Below are 24,545 nucleotides of genomic sequence, written 5' to 3' on the forward strand. Positions count from 1 at the left end.
GTTCACCAAAAGAGGCCTAGGATTGCATGTCAGGTGCTTCAGACTTGGACTGGCACTTTGCACAAATTCTGACTCTGCTCTGAGATCCAAAAGAGCAACCTCCCTCTCCTCTGTAGCCCCAGCTCTCTCAGAACACCTGCAGGCTCTCTGCATATTAACAGAGAATGCACAGCATGACCAAAATTTTTGAATGTATGTCAGTAAGAAAATATGGCAGATGTAACAGGGAATAAAAATATCTGCTATATTTCTTTTATAAAAATAAAAAATATAGCACTGAAAAAAAATCGATACAGAAATGTTTACCAGTGCTTTCATTGCTAAATGATTATATAAAGCACACTCAAGAATTTGAGAAAATAAAGATACTCTTAAATAGCCAGCCACAAGCATACAAGCTGTGTAGCCACTATAAGAATATGAGAGACAATCTTTGTATAAGTATGTGCAAAAGACTGTATTTTCACAAGTTCAAATATTCAAATAAACACCAGTAGTTTTGTGTGAAGTAATCTCACAAAAGAATATATCTTAAAGCTGAAAGAAGAGGTTATTTTCACCTCTACGTTGCTTTGAAATAAATACCTAACCTTCTGGAAGCCCTGGAATGAAAATTCCTCTGCATTTAACTGTTCAGATTTGATGCTTTCTTTGGACTAGAACTGCACTTCTAATTCCTGATGGACCTCTGCCTTCAACAGAACAAACTTCGAAGTGTTATTCTCCCATTCCAGCCAAAAATAGACTTATATTTTAAGAAATGACAACTTACAGATCAGACAAACCCAGATGGCGAAAAGGCTTCTTGGACAAACTTGAGAGCTTGTTTCTGGATAAATTTCTATGGCAAAAGAAAAAATTTGCATTAATTAGAATTGCTTCTTCTTATACTAAAAATACAGTTTGTGTCTCCTGAAAAAGCAATTAAGAAGTAGAACCAGCTCTAAAAACCCTTTGACTTCAGTTGTAAAAGGGCAGTGTCCAGTCTAACTTTATGATTTGAATGTTTTCAAGGACTTGAATCCAGTCAGCATCTAATGCCAAATACATTCAGAATCAAACTCAACAAGGATCAATATTTTCAATTTTAGCACTTTTTCAATCGCAGAAAAGCAGCAGATTTAACTGTGTTTCAAAAGTATTTTGTAAAGTCCAGGTGTTAATTATATGCTCAATTTATTCATGTGAAATGGGTGTATCCCTTTCTTTGATGCTGTACCAAACTCTACTCATATAAGCCCTCCTCACATGCTAGCACACATCCACATCAGAACTCTTTAGTTGTTCTTTTCAAATTGCATGTGCAATATGCACCCACATGGAAGATCAAAAGGAAAACTGTAAAATGCCTGTATTGGGCTTTTTTATGTCAATTAAGCATTTATGATTTCCAGTGGTAATTAAGTGAAAGGTCTTCTCCCATTATGCAGAGCAAAGAAATGTCAATCTGAACCAGAAATACTCCTCCCCTCATGGGCTTACAAAACTGCTTTCTCCACCCCAAAGCAAAAAAATGCTGGTTTTGTATAGTCTTATCAGCCTATGAATTAAAGATAGTGAAAGCAGTAAACTGTTTAACTGCCAGCAGTAAAGCGCAAATCAGTGTTATGAGCCAAAATACCATGAATTTTATGTGGTATTATAAAGGCGCCATAGGGGCTCCAAACTCAGCGTTGCATTGAATCTAAAACCAGGGATTAATTTTTTTTTTATTTTTTATCTGACAGTGTTTACTTCCCAACTTTCAGTCATTGATCTTTGAGTACAAGATAATTTTCACAGAAATTACAAGCTGGATATTGTACAAATGTTTAGAACAGAATCAAAGAGATTATATTTATATTTCATCACTGATTCCTTCTGGCAAAGAAGAGCCTGAAGTTTACAAACTAACTGGTCTTTATGTGTGAGAGCAAAACACAGGAGGTACTATTTCATTAGTCAGGTGAACTGCACTGCCCTGTGGCAGATGCTGGTGGAAATGTCTCATGGACTCTGATCAGATAAATCAATATTAAGGCACAATATGCATATAGAACAGAAGTTATGTTTAAGCAAATACTGTCACTATGTGGTTTTACTGTCACTCTGTGTTGGGAGGCTGAAAAGAAGCTGGATCCTCATACTGACTTGGATTTTTGCCTCCAACACAGAACCACATCAAACTCCATCCCTCCATGAGAAACTCTTCACTCACCACACAGGGGAATTGCTTCTTTCCCACACTGACAAGCAGCACATATGGAGGCCCCTGAGGTATTGCCAGGCAATGCATGCACCTGCCTCTCTTATCTGCATTATCAAATAAATCCTACCTCTCCTAAAAGACAATCAGATATACAGTGGGCTTTACCTGCAGACCACTGCTATAAATTTATCACCTTGAGCAATACTTTGACAGTAAATTTAATTTTATATATATTTTTTTCATAAAGTGAGCATTTTTAATTGACTACAGAGATGCCTACTGCAGTTTCCTTAACTCATGTCAAGTGAAAAAAAATCAATGCCAGGTTTATTTTGAAGTAGTTAATGATCCCACTTCCACTTTCATAGAAAGAGAATAAAAATTAATTCCCCAATTCAACCACACATAAAAAGACCACAGCCAGCAGCCCAAAGAAAATGCATCTGAGGCTCTAAAGGGTTTTTTTCTTACAGAAAAAGAAAGTCAAGAGTACAGAGCCTGGCCCTGAAGCTAAACTTAAGGAGAAGACACAGATTTAGTCAAAAGTATGCCTGTATTTTCATGAAAAGATCAAGCTCACTCTAAACTTGTTAGCCCTAATTCAGCTAAAAGCAAATCAGTGGCAATATGAGTAGAACAAAAACAGACTGAGAAACCACATAAAGATTTACAGAGCTAGCAACATGGACAGAGTTCTATCACCTATTGTGCTTCTGAAAAGGAGAAGCAAGAAAGAGGAGGAGGGAACAGATCTAAGGAGAACTGGGGAAAGAGGTGAAGACATGACCATTTTGCTACACTCAGTCTCCCTCCACAGGCAACAGCCTGCTCTGCCTATGGCTGGAACCAGCCCTGTGTGCAAACAAGGGGAAATCTGCAGCAGAATTGATCTCTAATGGTTTCCTTTGGCTGCTTTACCTAAACCTGAACAGTGTAGAGATACAGACACATTTTAATACCTGGAGCTGTATGTATACACTACACTCACAATTTATGATTCAGCGATGCACTCATATGCAGGCTGGCACATAACAACAACTATATTTTAAAGTTTTTGTGAATAGGCACTTGCTGTGAAATGTTTTTACGTTTAAAGGCACTGACAATATACCAGACATGTGTATTACACAGGTCTATTAAATTACTGTTAGCCGCAGATAAGCTTATAAACTGCAGCACTACTAAAATGAGGCTGTTGGCTAGGTTGAGTCTATGGGCAGTGTAAACACCAAAATTAGCTGAGCAAAGCTATTAATTACACTTTAATAGCATCTATTGGGACATTTATTTTCCTGTCATTTATGTTATTACTCAAATCTTCTCATGATAGATAATTTTATAAAGAAACCTTCTAAATTTAGAAATATACCTTTTATATAATATAGCTCCTTAACAACATTAAAAGATTTTTCACAGACCAAAAAATAAAGTTGTATCATAGCAAAATTAATGCTTATATAATTACATCAAGCTTTAGAAAAATGCTTTTTATTTTCCTTATGGGATAGTAAAAAATTTATTTCCAAATAAAATGTAAGACTTCTTAATAAAATACTTCAAATAAAATGTAAGACCTATACTCATACATTACCCTTTCAAAATTAAATTCCTTTAGCTCTTAATAGTTTTCACTGTCCCAACCACAACAGGAGCTATACTTCCTCCATAGGCAGTCAACAGGATTTTTATTGCTGATGACAACAAGCCATGTTTCACTAGGGCTTTCAGAAACATTTTAGTGTACCTAATGACTTGCCAAAGAAAACAAACAAATGCATTTTGCAGGGATAACAGATCAGCCTTAGTAAAAAATACCTCCATACTTGCTGCTTTGTCCTGTGCATCTAGAGCAGCTGGTGCCACTTAATATTTTCCATCTTATCTAGGCTTATCCTGTGTCTGCCAACATAACTAAATCCCACCAAAAGAAAACATAGTATGAGACTGGATAAGCTCCTGGTTCATAATGTAAGTATTCTGCATCAAGAATTCATCTCTATCAACTGAACAGATGTCAAGTTAGTCTAATTTGTTTCTAACAAGGTGATTCATGAGCTGCAGCTCTACTAAAGCCTGCTTACCAGCAAAAACATATTCCCAGTTTGACTGTATGCTCAAATAAAGCTCTTCCTATGGCTGAAACACTTCAAAGCCATCTTATTCAAGTGGATTCTGTAAAGTCTAGCAGTTCACATATGTAGAGTGATTCTTTTCCCTTAAGTGGTAACTTTGATAGGGTCTCTCTCTTCTGTTCAACAGACAGTTTTCTAAAAACTTGTTTACCTGTGTAAGTTTTGGTTAGAAGCAAACACTGGAGACAGACACACTTTGTGACTGTATGAAACCCATTTCCCTAAGGCAACATGCAAAAAAGCCTCTCAAGAGCTCATACCTGTTGTCACATCTTACATGGTGTCTACCTGCCCAGACAGCTGAGAAGATCTGAAACTCTATTTATCTTTCTCCAAACTAAACTCATTATTTCTCACACTATATTCACAGTCATGGAGAGAACTGTTTGCTTTCTTCATCATAATTACTCTTATTTTAAAGATAAGATGAGCACAGAAGCATAGAATCATAAAATAGTCTGGGTTGGAAGGGACCTTTAAAAGTGATCTAGTTCCAACTCTCCAACATCTTCATCTACATGAGCTTGCTCAGAGTCCTGTCCAACCTAACCCTGAATGCTTCCAGGACTGCGTCATCCACCATGTCTATGGGCAACCAGAGTGCCTGTGTTTCATCACCCTTATTGTAAGAAACTTCTTCCTTATTTCAGTCTTTGATTTTCAAATCATTATTCTTCATCCTATTGCAATGATGTATGTACCTTTTCAAATGGCTCTTTATTGCACTGATCATACTCAGGCTCTGAGCCTCCTTATAGTATTTGCCTTACAAGCTCCTTATGGCTCCACTACTCTTCTCTGCAGCATTTTTCAAGATGAGTAGATTAGGTGTCCTAATCTATATACAGTATTCCAATAGATTCCCTCACAGCAGCTAATGCAATGGGGAAAAGATGTAAAAATGTAACACAATATTCCTTCTGATCCCAGACTTGAATTTGTTTTGTTCTGCTTCATTGCACAGAGAGAGAATCTCACTTCTCTCCCAGCAGAGTCACTAAATCTTTCTCTGCAAATATGTCCCTCAGACAGCATGTTTTTATTGCATATTTCCACAGCCAGTGCACATGCACTTGGCTTTATGGAGTTTCATAGTTTACAGCCATAATTCACTGAGCAACTGTTATAGACGCAAACACTTCAATTTACTCTGGAATGCAGTTCCCCTATATTACCAACTGATTATAGTAAAAGTTCTTTATTAATGACTATATGAAGCAATATAAATTTCACAGGTTCCCAAGATCTGGTTCACACTCCTCTGGTGACTGTTCCATATTAAGGACAGCAATTACAGTCTAGGCAGAAACAGATATTCACGTCCACTTCCTTACACAAATTAATTGCTGTTCTTTGGAAAACACAGGTCAGAAAGTGATTCCATCTCATGAAGAAAGAGATCAAATCAAACAGGACCCTGTGTTCTGTTCAACAATTCTTTCCTTTTACAACAAAGTACCTTACAAAGACAAGGTTTGTCATTATGTCTTCTAAATCTCATTAGAATAAAAGCAAAGGGTTTGGTTAAATGCTAATACATGTTAGTGTTCATCTATTGAAGATGTATGGACTAAAGCAGATACCTGGAATATTTGGCTAAAACAGGGCACTTGTGAAGAACTGAGCCACTCACAGTGTGATCTCAGTGTTTTATTGACCCATGTAAGTACCAAAGTGAGCTACTCTATGTCCCACTAGAAGGCACAAAAGTTGTAAAAAAAGAACTTTGATCAGTTCAGCCTTTGCTAAATCTAAAGCATAACAAATCTAGAAAAACACAGTCAAAAAGCTGCATAGGTACAAAATCTGCTTCTTGTAGGTCATGAACTACAAATCACATTTGGGTGTGAAAGCAACATCATTCCTATATTCTGCTGTGGGTGCATTAGTTCTGATCTTGAGTGAGCTTTTAAAGTGAATCACCCCTTGGACTTCAGTTCACAGTCATATCACAGTCTCTGGGCACATATACTGATCAAATTATATTAGATGTGCTCCATGCATGCGTCTCCTGCACTGCAGCTGCTTAAATATATTCAGCTCATTGAGTCAGACTAGAGCTAGTCAAAACCATGTCACTGAGTGTGATGCACTGTGTGGACATCATACCCTCAAGAGACACACTCTTTGTGCTACATTACTTAGCACAAAAGACACAGCTGAAGTACACTGTTAGAGACAGGATAATGAACTGGATGGTCTTTTCACACATCATGTTTTTATGATCCACTAGTTCCTTACCATATATATCTTACTGAAGGGCAATTAATGATAGAAGACCATTATAAGTCTGTCTTGTTAAAATATTTTTTAATGAAGTAAATGGTAAGAGATAGAAATAAATTAACAATAAATAAATGAACATGAGTTGGGCAGTTTTGACTTAGAATGCAGACACTATTCTTACTCACATGTATTGTAAGTTCACATTTTTCACAAAAGCATGACGGGACACGAATCTTAGGCCTGAATCCACCACGGTCCTAGGAAAAGTAATAAAACTGTTAGAATGTTTAATCTAAAACATAATGGGAAGTGTAATGATAATACCTATTAAAATAAGACTTTGGATGAAATCTCTGGAAGGATCAGGCACAAGATTTACAACTTTGCTCAGTAATACATGAAGTTAGGCATACAGTTTGATAAGGTCTCTACATGCTTCTATAAAAGAAACAGAAAAAACAGATGTATAAAATGTATCCCATACTCACAGATTTTTAAGTCCAACATAAAATCCAACTTCATTGTCATTGATACTTTCCAAATTTGGCTGGTTTGCAATGTAACTGTTGAAAAAGCAAAACCGAAAGAAGTATGTAAGTGGATCCTTCCATGCCTTTGACTTAGAATGCAGTTCAGAAATCATGCACTGATGTATGGAAGTCAGTTATGTTTGCTGACCTACTGCAATTAGTTCTAAGTCCTAATTAGACCAGCTGCAGAACAAAAGTGCTCCTTAAAATCTTCTTCATCATTTAAATGGTACTTTGTGGGACAGGGGAGCAGCTTATTTTTACACAGGGGAAATGATGAAACAAGCCAACCTGAAGGCCAAATAAAGCTGCATTACAATGTCACCATTCTCCAAGACACATGTCCTTACCTCATGGATTTAACAACAACAAAGGGGACAAGTTTAAAGATCGTACTGGAGTTATCACCACTTACAATGAGAGACAATCATATTTCCTAGTCTTTTCCCTCATGTTAACTTAATCACTTCTTACTCTTATTTTTTCCCTGACACAAAGTAATTTCTGCTCTTTTTACAAGGTGTGGCAATAGGAAAATTGAGAAAAGAGAGGTTGTACTTCACAATGCTATACACCCAAGCAGAAATTAAGAGAAGAGAAACTGCTGTATCAGATTAAAGTACTGAATCTACTCATATATCCTTAATATCTGCCTAAAAGGATGTGGGCAATCCAAGTTCTGCAAGAACTGCAAGCCAGTTCTCTGTATTATGACCATGTGTATCTGAACACCCAGGGACATCCCGCAGACTGGAAATTAAAATGTTCACAGCAAATTTATCATTACTTCTTCTACAGGAAGAAAAAAGTTTCACACCGCAAATCATACAGTCCAGGAAGAAGAAATCAGTGGAAACTGCAATTTTTCTGACATTATGGGCAGAAAAGTACACCTGATTTAAGGGATGGCTTGCTGGAGTCCACACATTTCAAAATATAAGCCCGGTCCCAGAAAAACTTAAAGAAAGATTGACATGTGTTTGCACCAAGCATCACAAACTAAACAGATGTGGGTTCTCCTAAAATGAATGAGTCTTTCTTTGTTAGAAGAAAACTTTTCTTTATTCTAAGCAGTTTTTAGAATTTATTTAAAGGGAATTCTGGTCAATTAGTAAGAAGGCATATTGCTCTTCCAAAGGCAATCCATGTGCCTGAGCTGGTTGTGTTGAAAAATTCACAGTGTTTCTAAATCCCAACAGAAGCCTGAGAATCCCATAAATTGGTTTGGGCTCTCCTCCAAAGATGCAATGCTGACTTGGGCTATGCTCTCACCATGTACCAGGAAAAGTAAAAAGTTTCCCCTAATGGCATCCATTGTCCCTTGGGAAAAAGAAGGGCAATAAAAAGACAATGCATGATGCTAGCTGGAGCACATTACTAAGCATCATATGACAATGACTGCTCTTCGAGACTTTTCAGAATAAGATTAACACAGGATACCCATTAGAAGATCAGAGTCCTTTGTTTTTTGTGCTTCCTTTCCTGAATTTTTAAGATAGCCTTCAGTAAGGCTCACCTTACTAATCTCAATACTTACTAACCTATTTTGTTTGGTTGGTTTTTTTTGTGTGTTGGCAAGTTTATGTATTTTGCCAACAGTGATGAAGTAGTATACAAAAATCTATCTATTCCTTCATCTAAGATTCCTGCAAGTCAATGAACATACTTCCTCTAAACATGCTCTGAAGAACTCGATCTTGAGTTAAGTATCCTGCATCTTTGTCACTTGGACCTCAGAACACTAAAATAAAGTTATGCAATAGGTTTCAAAGATACCTTCCTCATCCTGTCTTCAGTTATCAAACAACAAGGGATTGACAAGGAATTCTGTCAAGCTCAAATAGAGATAGGGAAATCACATAAAAGCAGGAATTGAGGAAAATGGACAGTAAAACACACAGTGTCAAGAGACTCGGATTTAAAGAAAAGAAACAGAGTAACTAGTTGCATTTGATAAAAATTAGGCCATCAAAAAAACCCAAACCTGGCAAACACTGCCAAAATGCAGATCCATCACTTAAACACACATATCACCCATCCAAATCTGACACTGCAATTTCAATCACACAAACATTTAACCAGAACCACTCACCACAAGGAAGTCCAGAACCTGTCATAACTTACAGTGTTGCACAAAAATTTGTTAGTGTATTACATCCTGTGTTAAGTCTCAGTGAAAATGGTTTGCTCTGCTGAAGCCAATGAAGCTTCACAATTTACTTCAGACAAAATTCTTAGCATGAGCACACAATCTATATAAAAAGATTGGTATCAGACCATCAGGGAATAGACAAAACAGATTATATTTGGGAAGTAGTAATATGAGCTTCTGGTATCTTCTTTCCTTCCCTTTTTGCATCCCTTAGAAGAAACCCTAGGTGGGGGAGAGCTGGGTATTCTTTAATCTAAGCTGGTACTGGTTTCTCTAAAATGAATGATTTATAATTCTATTTCCTAGCTGAAACAACAAAAAGAAACCATTGCTTTTTCACAACCTTCCCATTTGGGACTAAGAAGACCTTTTGTCTAGGTGTAACTAACTCAATGACTACTCTGCAAGACACTTATAAAAACACTCTCAGTACAGAACACAACAGTAAAGCAAACTTCATGCAGTTGGAAATCTTGAAAAGAGTGGACAGACATAATTTACCATAAGCAGGTCACATCCTCTTACACTTCCTTAATCAGTTAACAGGTCTGTTTCAAGTTAAGCCTTTACAGCTACGTCATAGCCATGAGAAAGAAAAGAGTAGAATGATGTAGCTATACCCTATAAGGGAAAGTTGCTCTTCTGTTTAATTTAGAGTGAGAGCTGAAATAAAACCTCTCTCTAACTGAAGTCTATTTTTACCTTCTTCACAACAACTTTACCTTAATGTTACTTATCATCAAACATTAATACTCTAAAAGCTTTGACTTGCAGTGGGTGATGCTGAGAAATGTAATTTGCCTGCCTGCCCTTAAGAATATCCACCCTATTCTTTAAGAGAACATTTTTACTGTAGCACAGAAGAAAAACATACTGACTCATGGCTGGCTGAAGTCACGTGAAGAGCTTGGAAGCTCACACTGCACACCACAGCAGTGTTGCACTGCCAGAACCTGGCTGGATAGCACCAGACAGACCACTCGTATGAGTTCACAAATACTGGCTGCTGCCTCTAAATCAAGCCCTCAGCTGCCTACAAAGCTATTTGCTTGATTACACTATAGCATTCTGCATCTCCTTCAGTGAGTAATCAGTAAACAATAATTGCCTTCAGATCTCTAATTTAATCTCCCCCTTGTAAATTACTGATTAATTCTAATAAAGGCATTCAGAATCACACACCTAGCTTGCACATTGCAACCTATAATAGCATGTTCATCTTGCCACACTTCTGCAGCTACTGAATAATGTCACACACTCCCACTTCACCACTGCTACAACATTTTGGAAACAACAGTTTGAAATCCTAATCTGTAAGAGTCACCTCCTCCAAGATCTCCTTTGAGAGGCTGGTCTTCACTTACACTCATGACAAAAGTGAAAGGATACAGATTATGTTTAACACCAGTGAAGCAACTTCTGAACTGCAAAAGCATTAAGAAAGTGGGTTCTGATGGCTTTAAAGCCATCTAGATTACTTTATTCCCTAGTAATTTAAAAAAGGGATTTCCATGACAACTTTTAAATCTTTTCCTTAACCTGAATATAAAAGGCCAGCAGAAATATGCTTTCTTAACTTACTTACTCTATTTCCTCCTGCTTAATGTATGTTAAGGTATACTACTCCATCTGGAGATATAAGGACATGCAGGAAAAAAAACTAGCACATGCTAGCTTTAACAACATAGATGCAAGCAAATAACACTGCAGTGCAGCTTCAGAAGTATTTCTGTTGCCAAAAAACTCCCTTTATGGGAAGCATATTTTCTTAACACTCAAAAAAATAAATCAATTATATGTCTAGCTCTACTTCATACAGCTGGGAAATAAAGATTTCAAAATTAATAAACACTCACTGGTGAAATGTTTCTGAACTTTGTGAAAATTTTATATTTCAAGCTGTTTTTTCACTAAGTCTTTAGGGGACAAAGGCAGCACACTTCAGACACTGAACTGTCATTAGATGAATTACCATTTAATGACAGGTCACATATGTCCCTAGTCTAGACTACTGTGAAAGCTGTAAGTTAACATTGAGAATTAAACACTGCAAACTTCCCTAGTGCCGTATCTTCTTACAAACTCAAATGTCATACCAAGTTCATCAAAAGGTAGCCTAAACCTTAGAGGCATTTTCAACAAACGTGGGCTGATTCATTGTTATGCATTAAGATCACATAAAATTTGTGAACTTGATACAATACTTGATGAAACCTGGCATATTCAACTGGGTGACATTTGTAGACCTTCTGAAAACAAGTTTAAAATAATGATGAAGTGCTATGAACTCACAGTTGGAAAATGAAGCACAGAGCTATACCAGTTGCATATCAGGAATCTAAACTTTCAGACGGATGTAGGCATCAATGTTATAATCTCTGCTCAGTCAAGAAATCTTCCTGCAAATGACCAAGCTTGCTCTAGGAAGGAAACTCCTAACAAGCTATGAATGTGATATAGACATCTAAATGCAGCAAGTATTCTGCAGATGTACAAGCTTACTCCAATTATTTTATTCTATTTTGCTTCCTCCACCTTGTACCATAAGTATGAGATTTAACAAGGATAACTTCAGGAAACAGAACCTCTACTGCTAGAGGAGCATGCCATAACTCAGGAAAGATGCAGTGTGTTGAGACCATCCACAGTGGACTTACCCAGCATTCAGAATTTTACCAGTACTTTACTCCTTCCATGGCTGCCTGGTGCCTCATGACAAATTCTGAGCAAGTGCTGCAGTGTTGTTTTTTATTTTATTTTAAACTGTGAATCTCCCCGAATTTCACAAAGAATGAAAAACTGGTTGCCACTATCCCAGGTTCCCTAAGGGTTTTTTCCTCACATTTAGAGTATTTAACCACAAGTCACAGAAGACTTCAGGAAATAGCTCTCCCCGTGCCAGTACAGCAGCTCTGGAGACAACATAATTAGCTCTGGGATCTTTCTTTATAGACACAGGCATGCCCATTTTTTCAGCAAATCCTGCACTACACACATCCCATACTCAGGTAACGCATTGTTCAGGACAATCTGGAACCCAGAATCTCACAGGCAAGGTCAGAGATCAGTTAATTCCAAGAATTCCCTGTTCTTGATGTATGGCTGTGTCAACTGCCAGGAAGCAACAGGGCCCAGACATTCTGCTCCACAACAGTATACTATTATCCAATTAGTAGCACATAGCTGCCACTGCAAATTGATTCTCCAAAGCCATCATCTTGAACAATTAGTGCCAACCCACCAGTTTAAAGCAGAAGAAAATGGGAATTCAGTGGAGATTGCAATCTTGTTTTGGCACTGCAGGACCAGATCCATGCTCTTGCTTGTGACTACAGCTGCCTGAAAAATGGGAAGTCCATGGTTTTCCAGCCAACCTGAGTTCCCACTTTACAGCATAATGGCAAAAGTAAAAACAAATTAATATGCCTGGAATGCAAAGTTTAAAGAAAGTTACTGTAAGGCAGGGAAAATGAAATGTAATATACCCTTGGTCTTACTTATATTTCTGGTTTGGCTTCAAGGTTGCTTTATTCTCTTCAGATAGGAGATGACCAAATCAGGGAAACTATCAAGACATTTCATGCTGCTTTCCAGATTTAAGCTCCACCTTCAGAATGACTTTTCCCCGAATGCCTGCAGAGCTTATTTAAATATTTTCTCCATTTAGAGACCTGTCCTCTCCTTTGAGATCCCCAAGTCTGTACATTTGATATCACAACAAGACACCATTTTCTGATGTTTTTCCAGGAATACATGACAGCTACAGACTTGTTTTTCCTTAGCAAAGATATTTTGGAAATGTCGATATTCCTTTTTATTGTCAGAAGGCCAAACAGTGACCTATTTATTTCTAAAGATCTAATCTCTGACCTTATACTTATCTTCAAAACACATTTTCATCCTGTGTATGAAATAATCTATGCAGATTGATAGGAAGAGGCTTAAACTCCCATACAGACCCTTTATAATATATATGCTACAAATCATAAAGTAAATTAACATACGAAAGGAGAGTAGTAAGTGTGGCTTTCCATTATTTCTCAACAGAAAGCAGCCATAAGACTAATCTTTATTATTATTGTTGTTCTTGATGATGTCATTATTTCCTTGAAAGGATGAAAGAGCATCTCAAAGGAATGAATAAATACAAATATATGTGACAGTTCTTTTTCCTGCAGAATCACCTAGTCTTCAAAAAGCAGCAATGCAAATACTCTTTTTCAGCACTTGCATACACCATCGCTACAGCTGTCAGTGGCCCTGATGCAAATGAGAATGGAAAAACATCCGTTCCACAAGAGCACAGTAAGATTTCAGACAACCATCCCTTATATGCATCTTTTTAAGTCCCTCAGTGAATCAAAACATTAAAGCTTCTTGATTGCTGTCAAAACCTTGGAATTCTCTTCCTTTCAGGTGCCCATACTCAGACAGTGACTTTCTGGAAGAGATGTCTTAGGCAGCTGCACATCCTTCAGAATTAGATAGTACTTCTGACATAAATCAGTATCCCCCACAACAGATTTTTTTTTTCCTGTCTCTGGTTTCTGACCTGTTCAGTATTCCTTGACTTGACTCTTTCATTCAACATAAGACATGCCTTCTCAAATCTCCTTTGAAGTCAGTCTTCTCCCACATATACAATTCCCACTGTTTGACATTAATATTTGGATTTATTCAATTTAAAATTACTGGCCATTAGAATATCAAATACTCTAAACAATCTGCTCTGGATCACTGGATCATCAAGACATATATCAGCACCTGCTACCCTGTTTACTCTCTCATTCACTGCATTTTTCACCGTTTCCCATTTATGTGCTCTTCACAGTTTCCTATTTCACTTTATCACATTTATTTACATTATAGTATAGTCCACTCTTCATTGTAGCTGGCCAATCTTTTGAATTCATAGCTTCTTCCATTAGGGTTATTCCACTTGAGGAATCCTGTTCTTCATTTAATATAAATAGTTTCTCACTTGCATTGCATATATTAGCATAATGATGTGTTTATTACACTTCTTGCACAATTGTCAGAATCCAAAATATTTCTAATACTTGTGCTGACTGCCACATTGATGCTACTGCTTCCTTTCCTGTACTTTCCACGTTCCTGTACTAGGCCAGTTTGATTTTGAGCAAATTCGCTGTCACAATGGTGCACCTATACAACCATCCCATGCCTTTGAGTTTTCTCTTTGTATTTCTATTTGTTCTGCTATGTGACATATGCAATGCTCCTTCCAGACTGCAATCAGCTTGTACTTAAAGCCTGCTCATGTCTGCATGTGTTGTTATACTTTTGAAGCATAAGGAAAATACACTCTTTTGTAAGCATTTATCTCAGATAGATTATATCATATATATATTATAGTTTCTAGTCTTAGATCATCTTCTTTACCATTTTACCTTCAGATGAAACTCTTACCCTGCATGTACCTCTTCCACGAGGTGACATCTATAGCTAGTCTTCAACCTTCTTCACTACCTCCGAAAAGCTGCCTTCTCACCACCACTACTTTCACAGCATTCTTCATTTACTTTTACAGCTTTTGTCCTGCCACTCCTTATGAGTAGAGCAGTACCTCTCTCATCCTCCAGCCTGATTCTGTTTATGGTTCTCCTGACTGCACTCCAGCACCAGACACACCTTTCAGCATTCCTCCATCCTACACATCCTCTGCAGCAGTGCCCCTTGCCCAAGACACAGGTAGTAATGGTGAAGTGTTCACCTGCAAATATAAGATAAATTGGTATTTAATTGGTATAAATTGATGATACTTCGAACTGTTGAGACTCTCACCTCCTAAAACTTTAATTTTAGTCACTCAGTGTGAAGAGCAACACTGCTACAAGTTAAACTGTTCATTAAAACTCATGAGAACATGCAGAAGTGCTCTAAAACAGGAAAAACTCTGCATGTAACCAAACATTGAAACAGAAAGAACAGCTGCCCTGTCTCAATGCAGACAGGGATGCCACGAAGGATTGGGAAAAATGCTCAGAGCAAGAAAGGAAAAGTCTTTCTTTTTTCTTTATTTCTTTTCCAGACCAATTTCTACGGCAAGCAGTATCTATTTCTGCACCAGTGTTACCTTCATATCTCCTAAATTACATAGGCTTCAGGCAATAAGACAGTCATAGTACACAAACATGATCCAGGATTTGCAGTGATGTCTACAGCAGGAGTAGAATCCAGCATTAATATTTTCTGCTTAGGTGCCTTGATGTCACATGGATTTGTGCCAATCCAAAATGTTTGTAATATTGTAGTTTTATTATATTTATAAATAGTGGCAAAAGCATCACCCGCCAGTCAAGGGAGGGGATTGTTCCACTTTACTGTGCACTGGCTGCACCTTGAATATGGCATGCAGTTTTGGGCACCACAGTGTAACAACGGTATTAAACTATTAGAGACCATCCAGAGGACAGCAACAAAGATGGTGAAGGGTCTTTACGGGAAGCAGTATGAGGAGCAGCTGAGCTCACATGGTCTGTTCAGCCTGGAGGAGACTGAAGACAGACCTCACACCTACAACTTCCTCACAAAGAGGAGAGGCAGACACTGATCTCTCCTCTATGGTGATCAGTGACAGGACCCCTGGGAACGGTCTGAAGTTGTGTCTAGGGAGGTTTAGGTTGGATATTAGAAAAAGGTTCTTCCCCCAGAGGGTGGTTGGTCACTGGAAAAGGATCCCCAGTGAAACGGTCACAGCAGCAGCCTGACAGGGTTCAAGAAACACTTGGACAGTGCTCTCAGGCACACAGCGTGACTCTTGGGGATGATGCAGTGCAGGGCCAGTAGCTGGACTCGATCATCCTTGAGGGTCCCTTCCAATTCAGCACATTCTGTGATTCTGTGATACGTGCACAATAGTCTAAGAAAGATGTTTACTTACTACCACTCTAAACTGAAAACTCTTAAAACATATTACATAGACCACAGAGTTAAAAACTGCTCCCAGCTGGAGGGTACGGTATATATGTTTACCAGGTGAAGACCACATAAGCATAATGTGTTCCAAAACCTGTTTCTAAAAATTAGTAGAGGCAAGACTGGAGAGGAGAATAGGAGATGAATATGCAATAGACTATTCACCCACTTGGCTGGGGGGAAAAAAAAAACAAAAAACAAAAAACCAAACCAAACCATATGAGGTTGAAGACCACAGATTCACAGATTTGGAGGAAATGCTGTAAATAATGCTCCAGTAGCATCTGGGGTACCAGATTCATGGTTTTTTCCTTTCCCTAACGAAAACTTATTCCAGTCTCACAGAAGATACCATATTTACCATGTTAAGCCATCTTAAAGAGGACAATCTCCACCTTACCTGTTTGTGCTGTTCCAATTTTTGCTATAATTGAACACTCAGTGAAGCAGGAGCAGGACCCAGCTGTCTCACTACACAAATAAGCATCACAGCTTCTTAGCTAAAAGGACTTTCCTGCTCTCTGACCTAAAAGCACATTTGAATATTCTATGCCAAGGAAGGCAACTCAGACTGGAAGAACCAAGGCAAGCCCACATCTGTACACCATACAGGACCAGCAGTTAAGATGCTGACATGCAAGACCCTGGTTCAGACCCACGCTCTGCTTCTAGCAGAGCAGCTCCTCACATGCATGCAGAGATGGTTTACCTTAGACCACAAAATCAGTTTACTCCACAGTATGACTGCTTGCTAAAAGGTCTTGCTTTTGCCCCCTCACCCCAGTGAATTAAGTCCCCAGTGTTTTCTAAATAGTCACTGGAGATGGAAGGGGATGACTGTATGGGGTAATTTGCAGTGGGAACCTAATTTAGCCTCCTGAAACACTTCCTGGAAGTGCATTCTACATTGTGGAGAGTAGCCAGTTGAGTTAAGTGCCTTCGCTACACAGTTAGTAGGGAGTTGCCAGATTTTAAATGGCAAGGCCTGGACAGCCCCAGACATGATTAGTAGGTCCAACGCATGAGATCCAGAGCACATGCTCTGGAACGATCTCCCAGCCCATGCCCGGTAAGTCTGACATGCCCAGTATGTGCACATGATTTATCCGCATATGCTTGCCGTGCCGTCTGGCATTCAGAAAAACAGACAGTTGTTGCAAAAGAATTGGAAGTCACACCCTATACACTCTTCACATGCATCTTATTGTGCAATGTTGGGTAGTCGTGCTCCACAAGATACCTGCTGAACGCAGCCTTACTTAGTTTTACAGGCATGGTTAGGAAATTGAAAAGGTAAAATTAATTGCATTTACATCTAAAACTGGAAGGTTTCTTTTGGCTCATCTGTCAAACCAAGAGGAAAAAATACATAGCTCTCCCAGCCTCAACAACAGCTCTGTGGACAGATCCTTCCATGAGGAGCTCAGAGGTGTTGCCATTTCATTGTTGTCTGTTTCAGCAACAGATTGACTTAACTTTGATTAATTAATTTTCTTTTATTTATACATCAGGCAACTGTATACAATGAACTATATATCCTCTACTAATCCATAGCAGGAGCTGCAACTTTTTTTTGCATGAGAAGGTTAATTCCAAAGCAAAATTATCTAAAACGTTGTAAAAGGCTCCTTCCTGAAATACTCAATTTTAGCTTCCACTTACGTCAATGTATTTAGTATTCATACAGAATGAAAACACATGAAAGGCAAAAAAAACTGCAAGTCAAAAACACATCAAGTAATCGAGCAATAAGCCACATCCCTTCCAAACTTAAAAAAAGGCAGGAAAATGCCTGAATCAAGGTTCCTTTCATCCTTCACATACATACTCTTACACTATGCTGGTGAAACACTAACTCCATTCATTTTTATCACTGACTTTACATAGGCCAGAATCCCAGCCTCAGCTTCCCCCTGAAATAAAAATCATCTAACTACCTTGCAAGATCTGGACTAGATTTCTTTAGCAAAGTAAAGTTCAAGTTACACCACTCAAAGATTACAATCTCTCAAAGTGCCTCTGAAAATACCTTGGACACCTTTGGCCTGCTTTCTTCCATTTTATCTTACTTCTGAAGAAAAAAAAAAAAAAATCTCATTACTTCAGACCTTGTCTAGGAAAAAAAGAATATTGGCCTGAAACCTGATCTCCAAGAATGTATCCTAACAATGAAAACACAACACAGAAATATATATGGCTGAATTGGTATTAAAAATATTTACGTTTCAGCTGTAGCTTCTGACAATGAACAATGCTCAATGTAGGTAATTTTCTTACAAGAAAGTAATAAAAAAAAAATGCAGAATTCCACGTTGTGGCTCTTTTCCAGTAAGTCCACTACAACTGTGCAATGTGATCATGAGATGATTGTGGATTCAGCCTTGAGAAGAGATCACTCTGAGGTGATCTTGTCAATGCATGGAAGTATCTGAAAGAATGATGCCAACAGGACAGAACCAGTCTCTCCTTGGTGGTGCTGAGCAATAGGACAAAGACGATGAGCACAAACTGATGTACAGAAAGTTCCACCTGAACACGAGGAATTCTTTACCGCGCAGGTGACCAGGCGCCGGAACAGATTGCCTGGAGAGGTTGTAGAACCTCCCATGCTGGAGATATTCAAGAACCACCTGGATACAATGCTGTGCCACTGTGCTCTAGCAGACCCTTCTCAAGCAGGGAGGTTGGACCAGATGATCCCACCAGTGGTCCCTTTCAAGGTGACCCATTCTGTGATTCTGTGATACTGTAATACCATGTTAAACAGTAGCTATGTAAAAACACGGAATCTCCATACATTCATTTCAGGACAGGCAGTAGTTTGGTTTGTCTTTTGCAGTTTCCTTAAATATAGGTCCACAACCAAACAGAAATTAAGATGCATCCCAATTATATATGATAATACATAATTTATCAGCAGTGATGTATTACAAACATCTGGATAAAGAGATCTTCACAAACATAACAGCATCCTGTAGAAAAGCATATTCACAACCCAAGTAATAGAAGGTTTCAAGTCTCTACCCATTTATCTCTCCATTTCAAATGCATGTAAATTAGTGAATTTATACAATCTGCTTTGCTTTTTAAAGGGCAATTTTTAAAGAGCAGTTTTTCAGAGGTAACAAGCTAAATATACTAGTGAAATCAACAACACACTGAAGCAGTTTTAGAGTTCTTTGCTCCATTACCTTCAACACTTCTCTTGCTTGGGCAAGAATATCTGGATGACCACCTTAAGGGCCACACTCTTAGACAGTTGTGTAGTGACAAAAGACAAACATGGGAGAAAGAGAGAGGAAAAGAGAGAGAGAGAGAGAGAGAGAGAGAGAGAGAGAGAGAGAGAGAGAGAGAGAGAGAGGGAGAGAGAGAGAGAGACAGGATCCCTTTTTACTTTAAAATGAAAACTAAAATGGAGAAATCAGGCCCATGTTCGGTTACGTAAAATTTTTTGCTCAACAGTGCTAGGGATCCAGAATATTGCTAAGCTACTTTCTCTGTTACACTTGTCAGCATAAAAATAATGGAGAAAAAATAGAACCTGAGAAATCTGGAAAATGCCATCCTAAAGATATCACAGGCTGCACTGCCAAACCCTATTTTCTCATTAGTATGGAAAAAAAATGGAAGTTTCTTGAAAATGTGTTCAATACCAAATCTTTCATTTCAGTATATACATCCCAAACCTCCCTCAAAACTCTTGAGTGACCAAAGATATTGAGGGAGAGACAGTGTTCTTATCACCCTGCCCAACATGGACTGCCTCCTGAAGGATGATGCTCTCTTCCAGCCCCGTGAGCTGTTTGGCTCTGCCTGATTGAGACAGCCTCAGTGGAAACCCTCAGGAGCCCCATCAGTCCTCACAAACCAGCAGGACAACATCTAGAACAAGACATAGAAAAGGTTCCCTGGGAGCAGAAAAAAAGGAACAAACACAAAATTCAATGCTTTGTGATCCTGGAGTATTTTTAGAGTCCAGAAATTATGAAACAGATTTTCACAGTGCATACTTTTAAATCACCTTAACCAATTAGCCAGATTTTAAAGGAAGTTTTTTGTTTTTGTTTTTGTTTTTTTTTTAAAAAAGACGAATTTCTAAAGGAAGCTACTACATCACTACTGTCCAAAATGCATTTAATAATTTGTAGCCTGGTGCCTCATATTTTATTATACAATTCCAAGTCACCAGAAATAACTTCTCAATCCAGCCAAGTCATGCAATCATGCACAGTGAGAAGCTGCTTTGAGGAGGAAGGGGCTAGAGGCTGAGGAGCCTTGTAGACAGTTTTATATGACATTAAATCTACAACAGTCTCAAAATCCAGAATAAAAAGGACTCAAAATACCAACAGCTCTGAGCTTCAATGAATTTTAACTCGCCCTTTTTTTTAGCACAAGCTCACATGACTTGTTAAATAATTTACTCTATAAATTACTTATCCTGTCTTACTTATTAACAATTCTAGAGTGCTTTATATAACTGCATTAGAAATTTATTTTGTGGTTTTGAAATGTACGCAATACACAATCACCTCTCTTTTAATAGGCAAGAGCTTAAAAGTTGCCTACTATTTTGTTGGCAAGCAGTTCTTCCTGAAAAATACCAATTAATTTCAAACCTCATTCACCTGAATAATCATAAGTAAGCATATTAATGACTTGATAGCAGAACTGTGAAGCTAGGCCAGGAATATATTTGTCACTTTTAAATCAAAGTCTTTGAAGAGTCATGTACACTGAGCTACAACAGCAATACATTTTCCTTAATAAGAAAATATTACACTGGTCCTTTTACAAGAAGTCCTGACCACTCTAAAAATTTCTCATTAACTACGCTATTAATATTTTTGCATGACTGATCTTGACAAGACCTGCTTATTTGCTATTGTGCCTACAATGCATGGATTTTACAAAAACTAAAAAAGTCATTTTGCTTTTGTCACTCTTGGTCCTTGGCTTTTAATGTATCGATGACTGATACCATTTATCCTAATGCAGGATCTCACTCTGGGATTCAATTTATCTCCAATAATACCAAAGTGATGAAACAATTATTACAAGTACAGTCTGTTATGATAAGCACCAGTACTTGCCTTCCACATAAAGACCAGCCCACATCATCATCTTAATCAACTGGGCAAATCTAAAATCTGTCTTATTTACCATAGTAGAGAACTATGCAAAAACAGCCAGGAAGGGAAAGAGTGAGAGAGATGACTAAGAAAGCACCAGGCATAAATACTCTTATGCCCTCCCACATCAAGTTTCAGCAGCTGGCCTTCATAGGGCTGATGCAGAAGAACCCTCTCCATAGATTTGGATGCTGGATCCAAGCAGGAATCAAGAAACAGCTGGACAGGGAAGAGACTACTTACAGACTCTAAAGCACAATCTACCTGTGGACCAAAACAGAGGTGAAGCACCTGGGTGTTAAGTGGTGTAAGCTGCTAGATACATAGTACCTCATCTCTGTTATTCTTGCTGCACCATCCCATCTTTTTCCATCTCTTAAAGCCAAGTGGAAAACCCTGGCTGCCCACTCACATGCTGCCTGCTTGGTGCCATCCACCTAGACAACAGCCAATTCTCTGCACCACCATGGGCTTCACATACAGCCCTTACCATGCAGTTATCCCAGCGCTCCCAGTGCCTGTGGATGGGGTAAGGAACTCGACCCACGCCCTGGGAGCCAGTGGATGTTTCGCCTAGGACTGCAGGATCCACTCCTGTCAAGACCAGGACATTACCAAGAAGTGAAGGACTGATTTCAACAGATACTCAGGAAATACACGCAAATAAATTCTTCAAATTAATTGTCTTATACTTTTCACATGTTACTTATACCAAGAAAAATGCCACCAGAGACCAATGGAATGTATCTGCAGAGCACATAAAAGAGACAGGCCTAAAGCTACATAAGTGAAATGTAACACCCCAGTCTCTTAAACCTGTTTCATAGCTAGAATTAAGCAAGACCAGTGATGTTAAAAATGGTCTGATAGTCTGTACCTACTTTATTAGAATTGCTTCTGTTTGTACTTAGGGGTTACAGAGCTCACACAATGAAACAACATGACAGCTACTGCACTTCAATTTTTAATTTGTGTCTATAAACTAATTAAAGGATCCCTGTGTTTTATGTTAAAAGCACACATGGAAAGACCATCTTAAATACGTGCAACAGCATCTCCTGAGAAATCCATGACTCAAAATTATTTTTAGATCACCAAACACAACAATGTGCAATGTCACAGAATGATACAGTAAAAGCCAAAAAGAACTGTAAAGACGACTATGCTCAAGAAAAAAAAAACAGAAAAATTAGAGCCAAAAGTATCGGTGCCAAATGACTAGACATGTTCTAAGTTGATCGTGGAAGAGAACACATTTATAATACGTCTTTTCTGTTCTGGCCTTTCAAACCAGAGATTAAATTTTAGAGGAAAATTGCTCTGTTACTTCTAAACAGAATGCACTGGATAAAAAGACTACCAAAGCCTATAAAAATGATCACAGATGCACAGCTCAAAGTAATGGTTTTTTTTCTGTTTAAGCAGTCTACAGAATATTACACAAACATCTGAATCAATAACAGTTATAACTCAGAAAGACCATTTTTTTCTCACGGGTCCTAATAAAGCTCTGAAAGGTGGGCCATACATAAGTAGTAGAATTGAATGCCTCCAGCTTTTCCCCCAAGCACATGGAGGGAAATGCAGCAAATTGACTTCAGTGAACTGCAGGAATGTAGCCCAAAGGCTAGAATTTAATCTAAACTCACACCGTATTTCACAGTACTTTTTTATTTATTCTAAAAGATACTAAAAAACAGAAGAAGGATGGAGAATACAAATAGTGAGAAATCTGTATAGATTTGGGGCAAATATGGTGGTATCTTTTACATTAAATGCCAGAGAAAGCAATTAAAAAACAGTGGTAGGGAAATACGAACAAAAAGGCTTGAGAAGGTTTTTTCCCGAGATCTATCATCTACATATCAATGTCCAAAATTTTAATCTCTGCAAGAGATCTTCTTGCGTACGTAAGTGCTATGGTGCTCTGATCTGCGAAACGACGCAGGATTTAACACGAAAAGCTACAGAACTCTCTCACCAAATACTGTCTTGGAGGCCAACGAGGATGAAAGCACCACATGGGAATGAGAGGAAAAAAAAACTTTCTTCCTCACGGTTAATTACGGTTCTCTTATTCCCTCCCAATTGCTGATAAGCAGCAGTATGTTCATTCCTCTGCAGGTTTTGTATTTTTTCCTTCCAGCCACCTCCACTGAGAAGGTCAAAGCAGGTTCGCATTCCTATGGTTAGGGCATAAAAGGCAGCTTGCTGTCACTTTCTGCCGCATCTCTACCTTTACTTTTTTCTCTTTACTTTTTTCTCCTTTTTTTTTTTTTTCTTTTTTTTGTGTACGAAAATAAAACAGGAGATATCTGGGGCGAAGGAGAAGCCACCCACCAAAACTCTCAGTTCGCGGCGATAACTGAGGGAACGGAAGAAAAAAGAAAAAAAAAAAAAAAAGAAAAACCTCTCCGTTTCATACCTACTGCCGCCGCAGAGGTGCGGGCTGAGCGGTGCGCAACCCCCGGCAGCAGCTGGGGCAAGGTTCGGAGGCGAAGCCCCGTCCCGCTCCCCGGCTGCCCCGTGGTCCCGCTGCAGCCGGCGCTGACCCCCGCCCCGGTCCCCGCGACCTGCATCGCGAACAATCAGGATTCATCGCCTAAACGGGCTGGCAGCGGCAGCTCTTTAAGCCGCGTCCAAGTGCAGTCACACGGGGTTTTTAGGCTTCCAGCCACCGCATCTGCCCGCGGAGCAAGAGCCTCTAGGCGGGGGTCAGGTCCCTGCCGCCTCCGCCCGCAGCTTCCCCCTCGTGCTCCGGCCCGTCGCCCCCGCGCCCGGCCCCGGGCCGTACTCACATCTCGGTAACATTGTCGCCCTCGGCGATCCTCTGCGGCACGGGGAAGGAGGCGATGCCCGGCGACGATCCCGTGCACCAGATCCGCCAGGAGTTGCACCCGCAGGACGCGGGGCAGCCCAGCGCGCCCGGCCAGCAGCCCAGCACCAAGCAGCACAAGCCCCACAGCCGCGCCAGGCCGGGCCCCGGCCTCCGCCGCCAGGACACCATGCTCACTCCAGCACTGCCCCGACGGCCTCCTCCTGCTCCCGCCGCCGCCGCTGCCGGGGCGCACGGCCGGAGGGTGCGCAGCCTTCCGCGCCGCGGGCGGGCACCCCGCGACCGGGGCTCACATGGGCGCGCCGCAGCCGCAGCCACGGGCGCCCCGCGGCGCTGACCGGCCCGGGCGGGCGCTGCGCGGGGCGGCGGGGGCCGGAGCTGGGCGCCGCGGCGGACAGGGGGAGCGGGGC

General features: G+C 39.5%; 1 protein-coding gene across 7 annotated transcripts in view; it reads right to left on the reverse strand.

The window, feature by feature from the left end:
- Positions 1–24,311, reverse strand: part of NTRK2 (neurotrophic receptor tyrosine kinase 2) — a 194,116-nt gene extending 169,805 nt beyond the window's left edge. For all 7 annotated transcript variants that reach the window (XM_058827381.1, XM_058827387.1, XM_058827382.1 and 4 more), the window contains exons 1-4: positions 24,098–24,311; positions 7,035–7,109; positions 6,732–6,803; positions 773–841 (exon numbers count right to left, since the gene is read on the reverse strand). In XM_058827381.1, coding sequence (XP_058683364.1) covers positions 773–841; positions 6,732–6,803; positions 7,035–7,109; positions 24,098–24,306 — 425 coding nt within the window. In that variant the 5' untranslated portion in view covers positions 24,307–24,311. The remainder of the gene's footprint in view (positions 1–772; positions 842–6,731; positions 6,804–7,034; positions 7,110–24,097) is intronic.
- Between the last annotated feature and the right edge of the window lie 234 nt (positions 24,312–24,545).

The sequence above is a fragment of the Poecile atricapillus genome, chromosome Z, assembly GCF_030490865.1.
Source record: "Poecile atricapillus isolate bPoeAtr1 chromosome Z, bPoeAtr1.hap1, whole genome shotgun sequence".
In the NCBI taxonomy this organism is placed as follows: Eukaryota; Metazoa; Chordata; class Aves; order Passeriformes; family Paridae; genus Poecile; species Poecile atricapillus.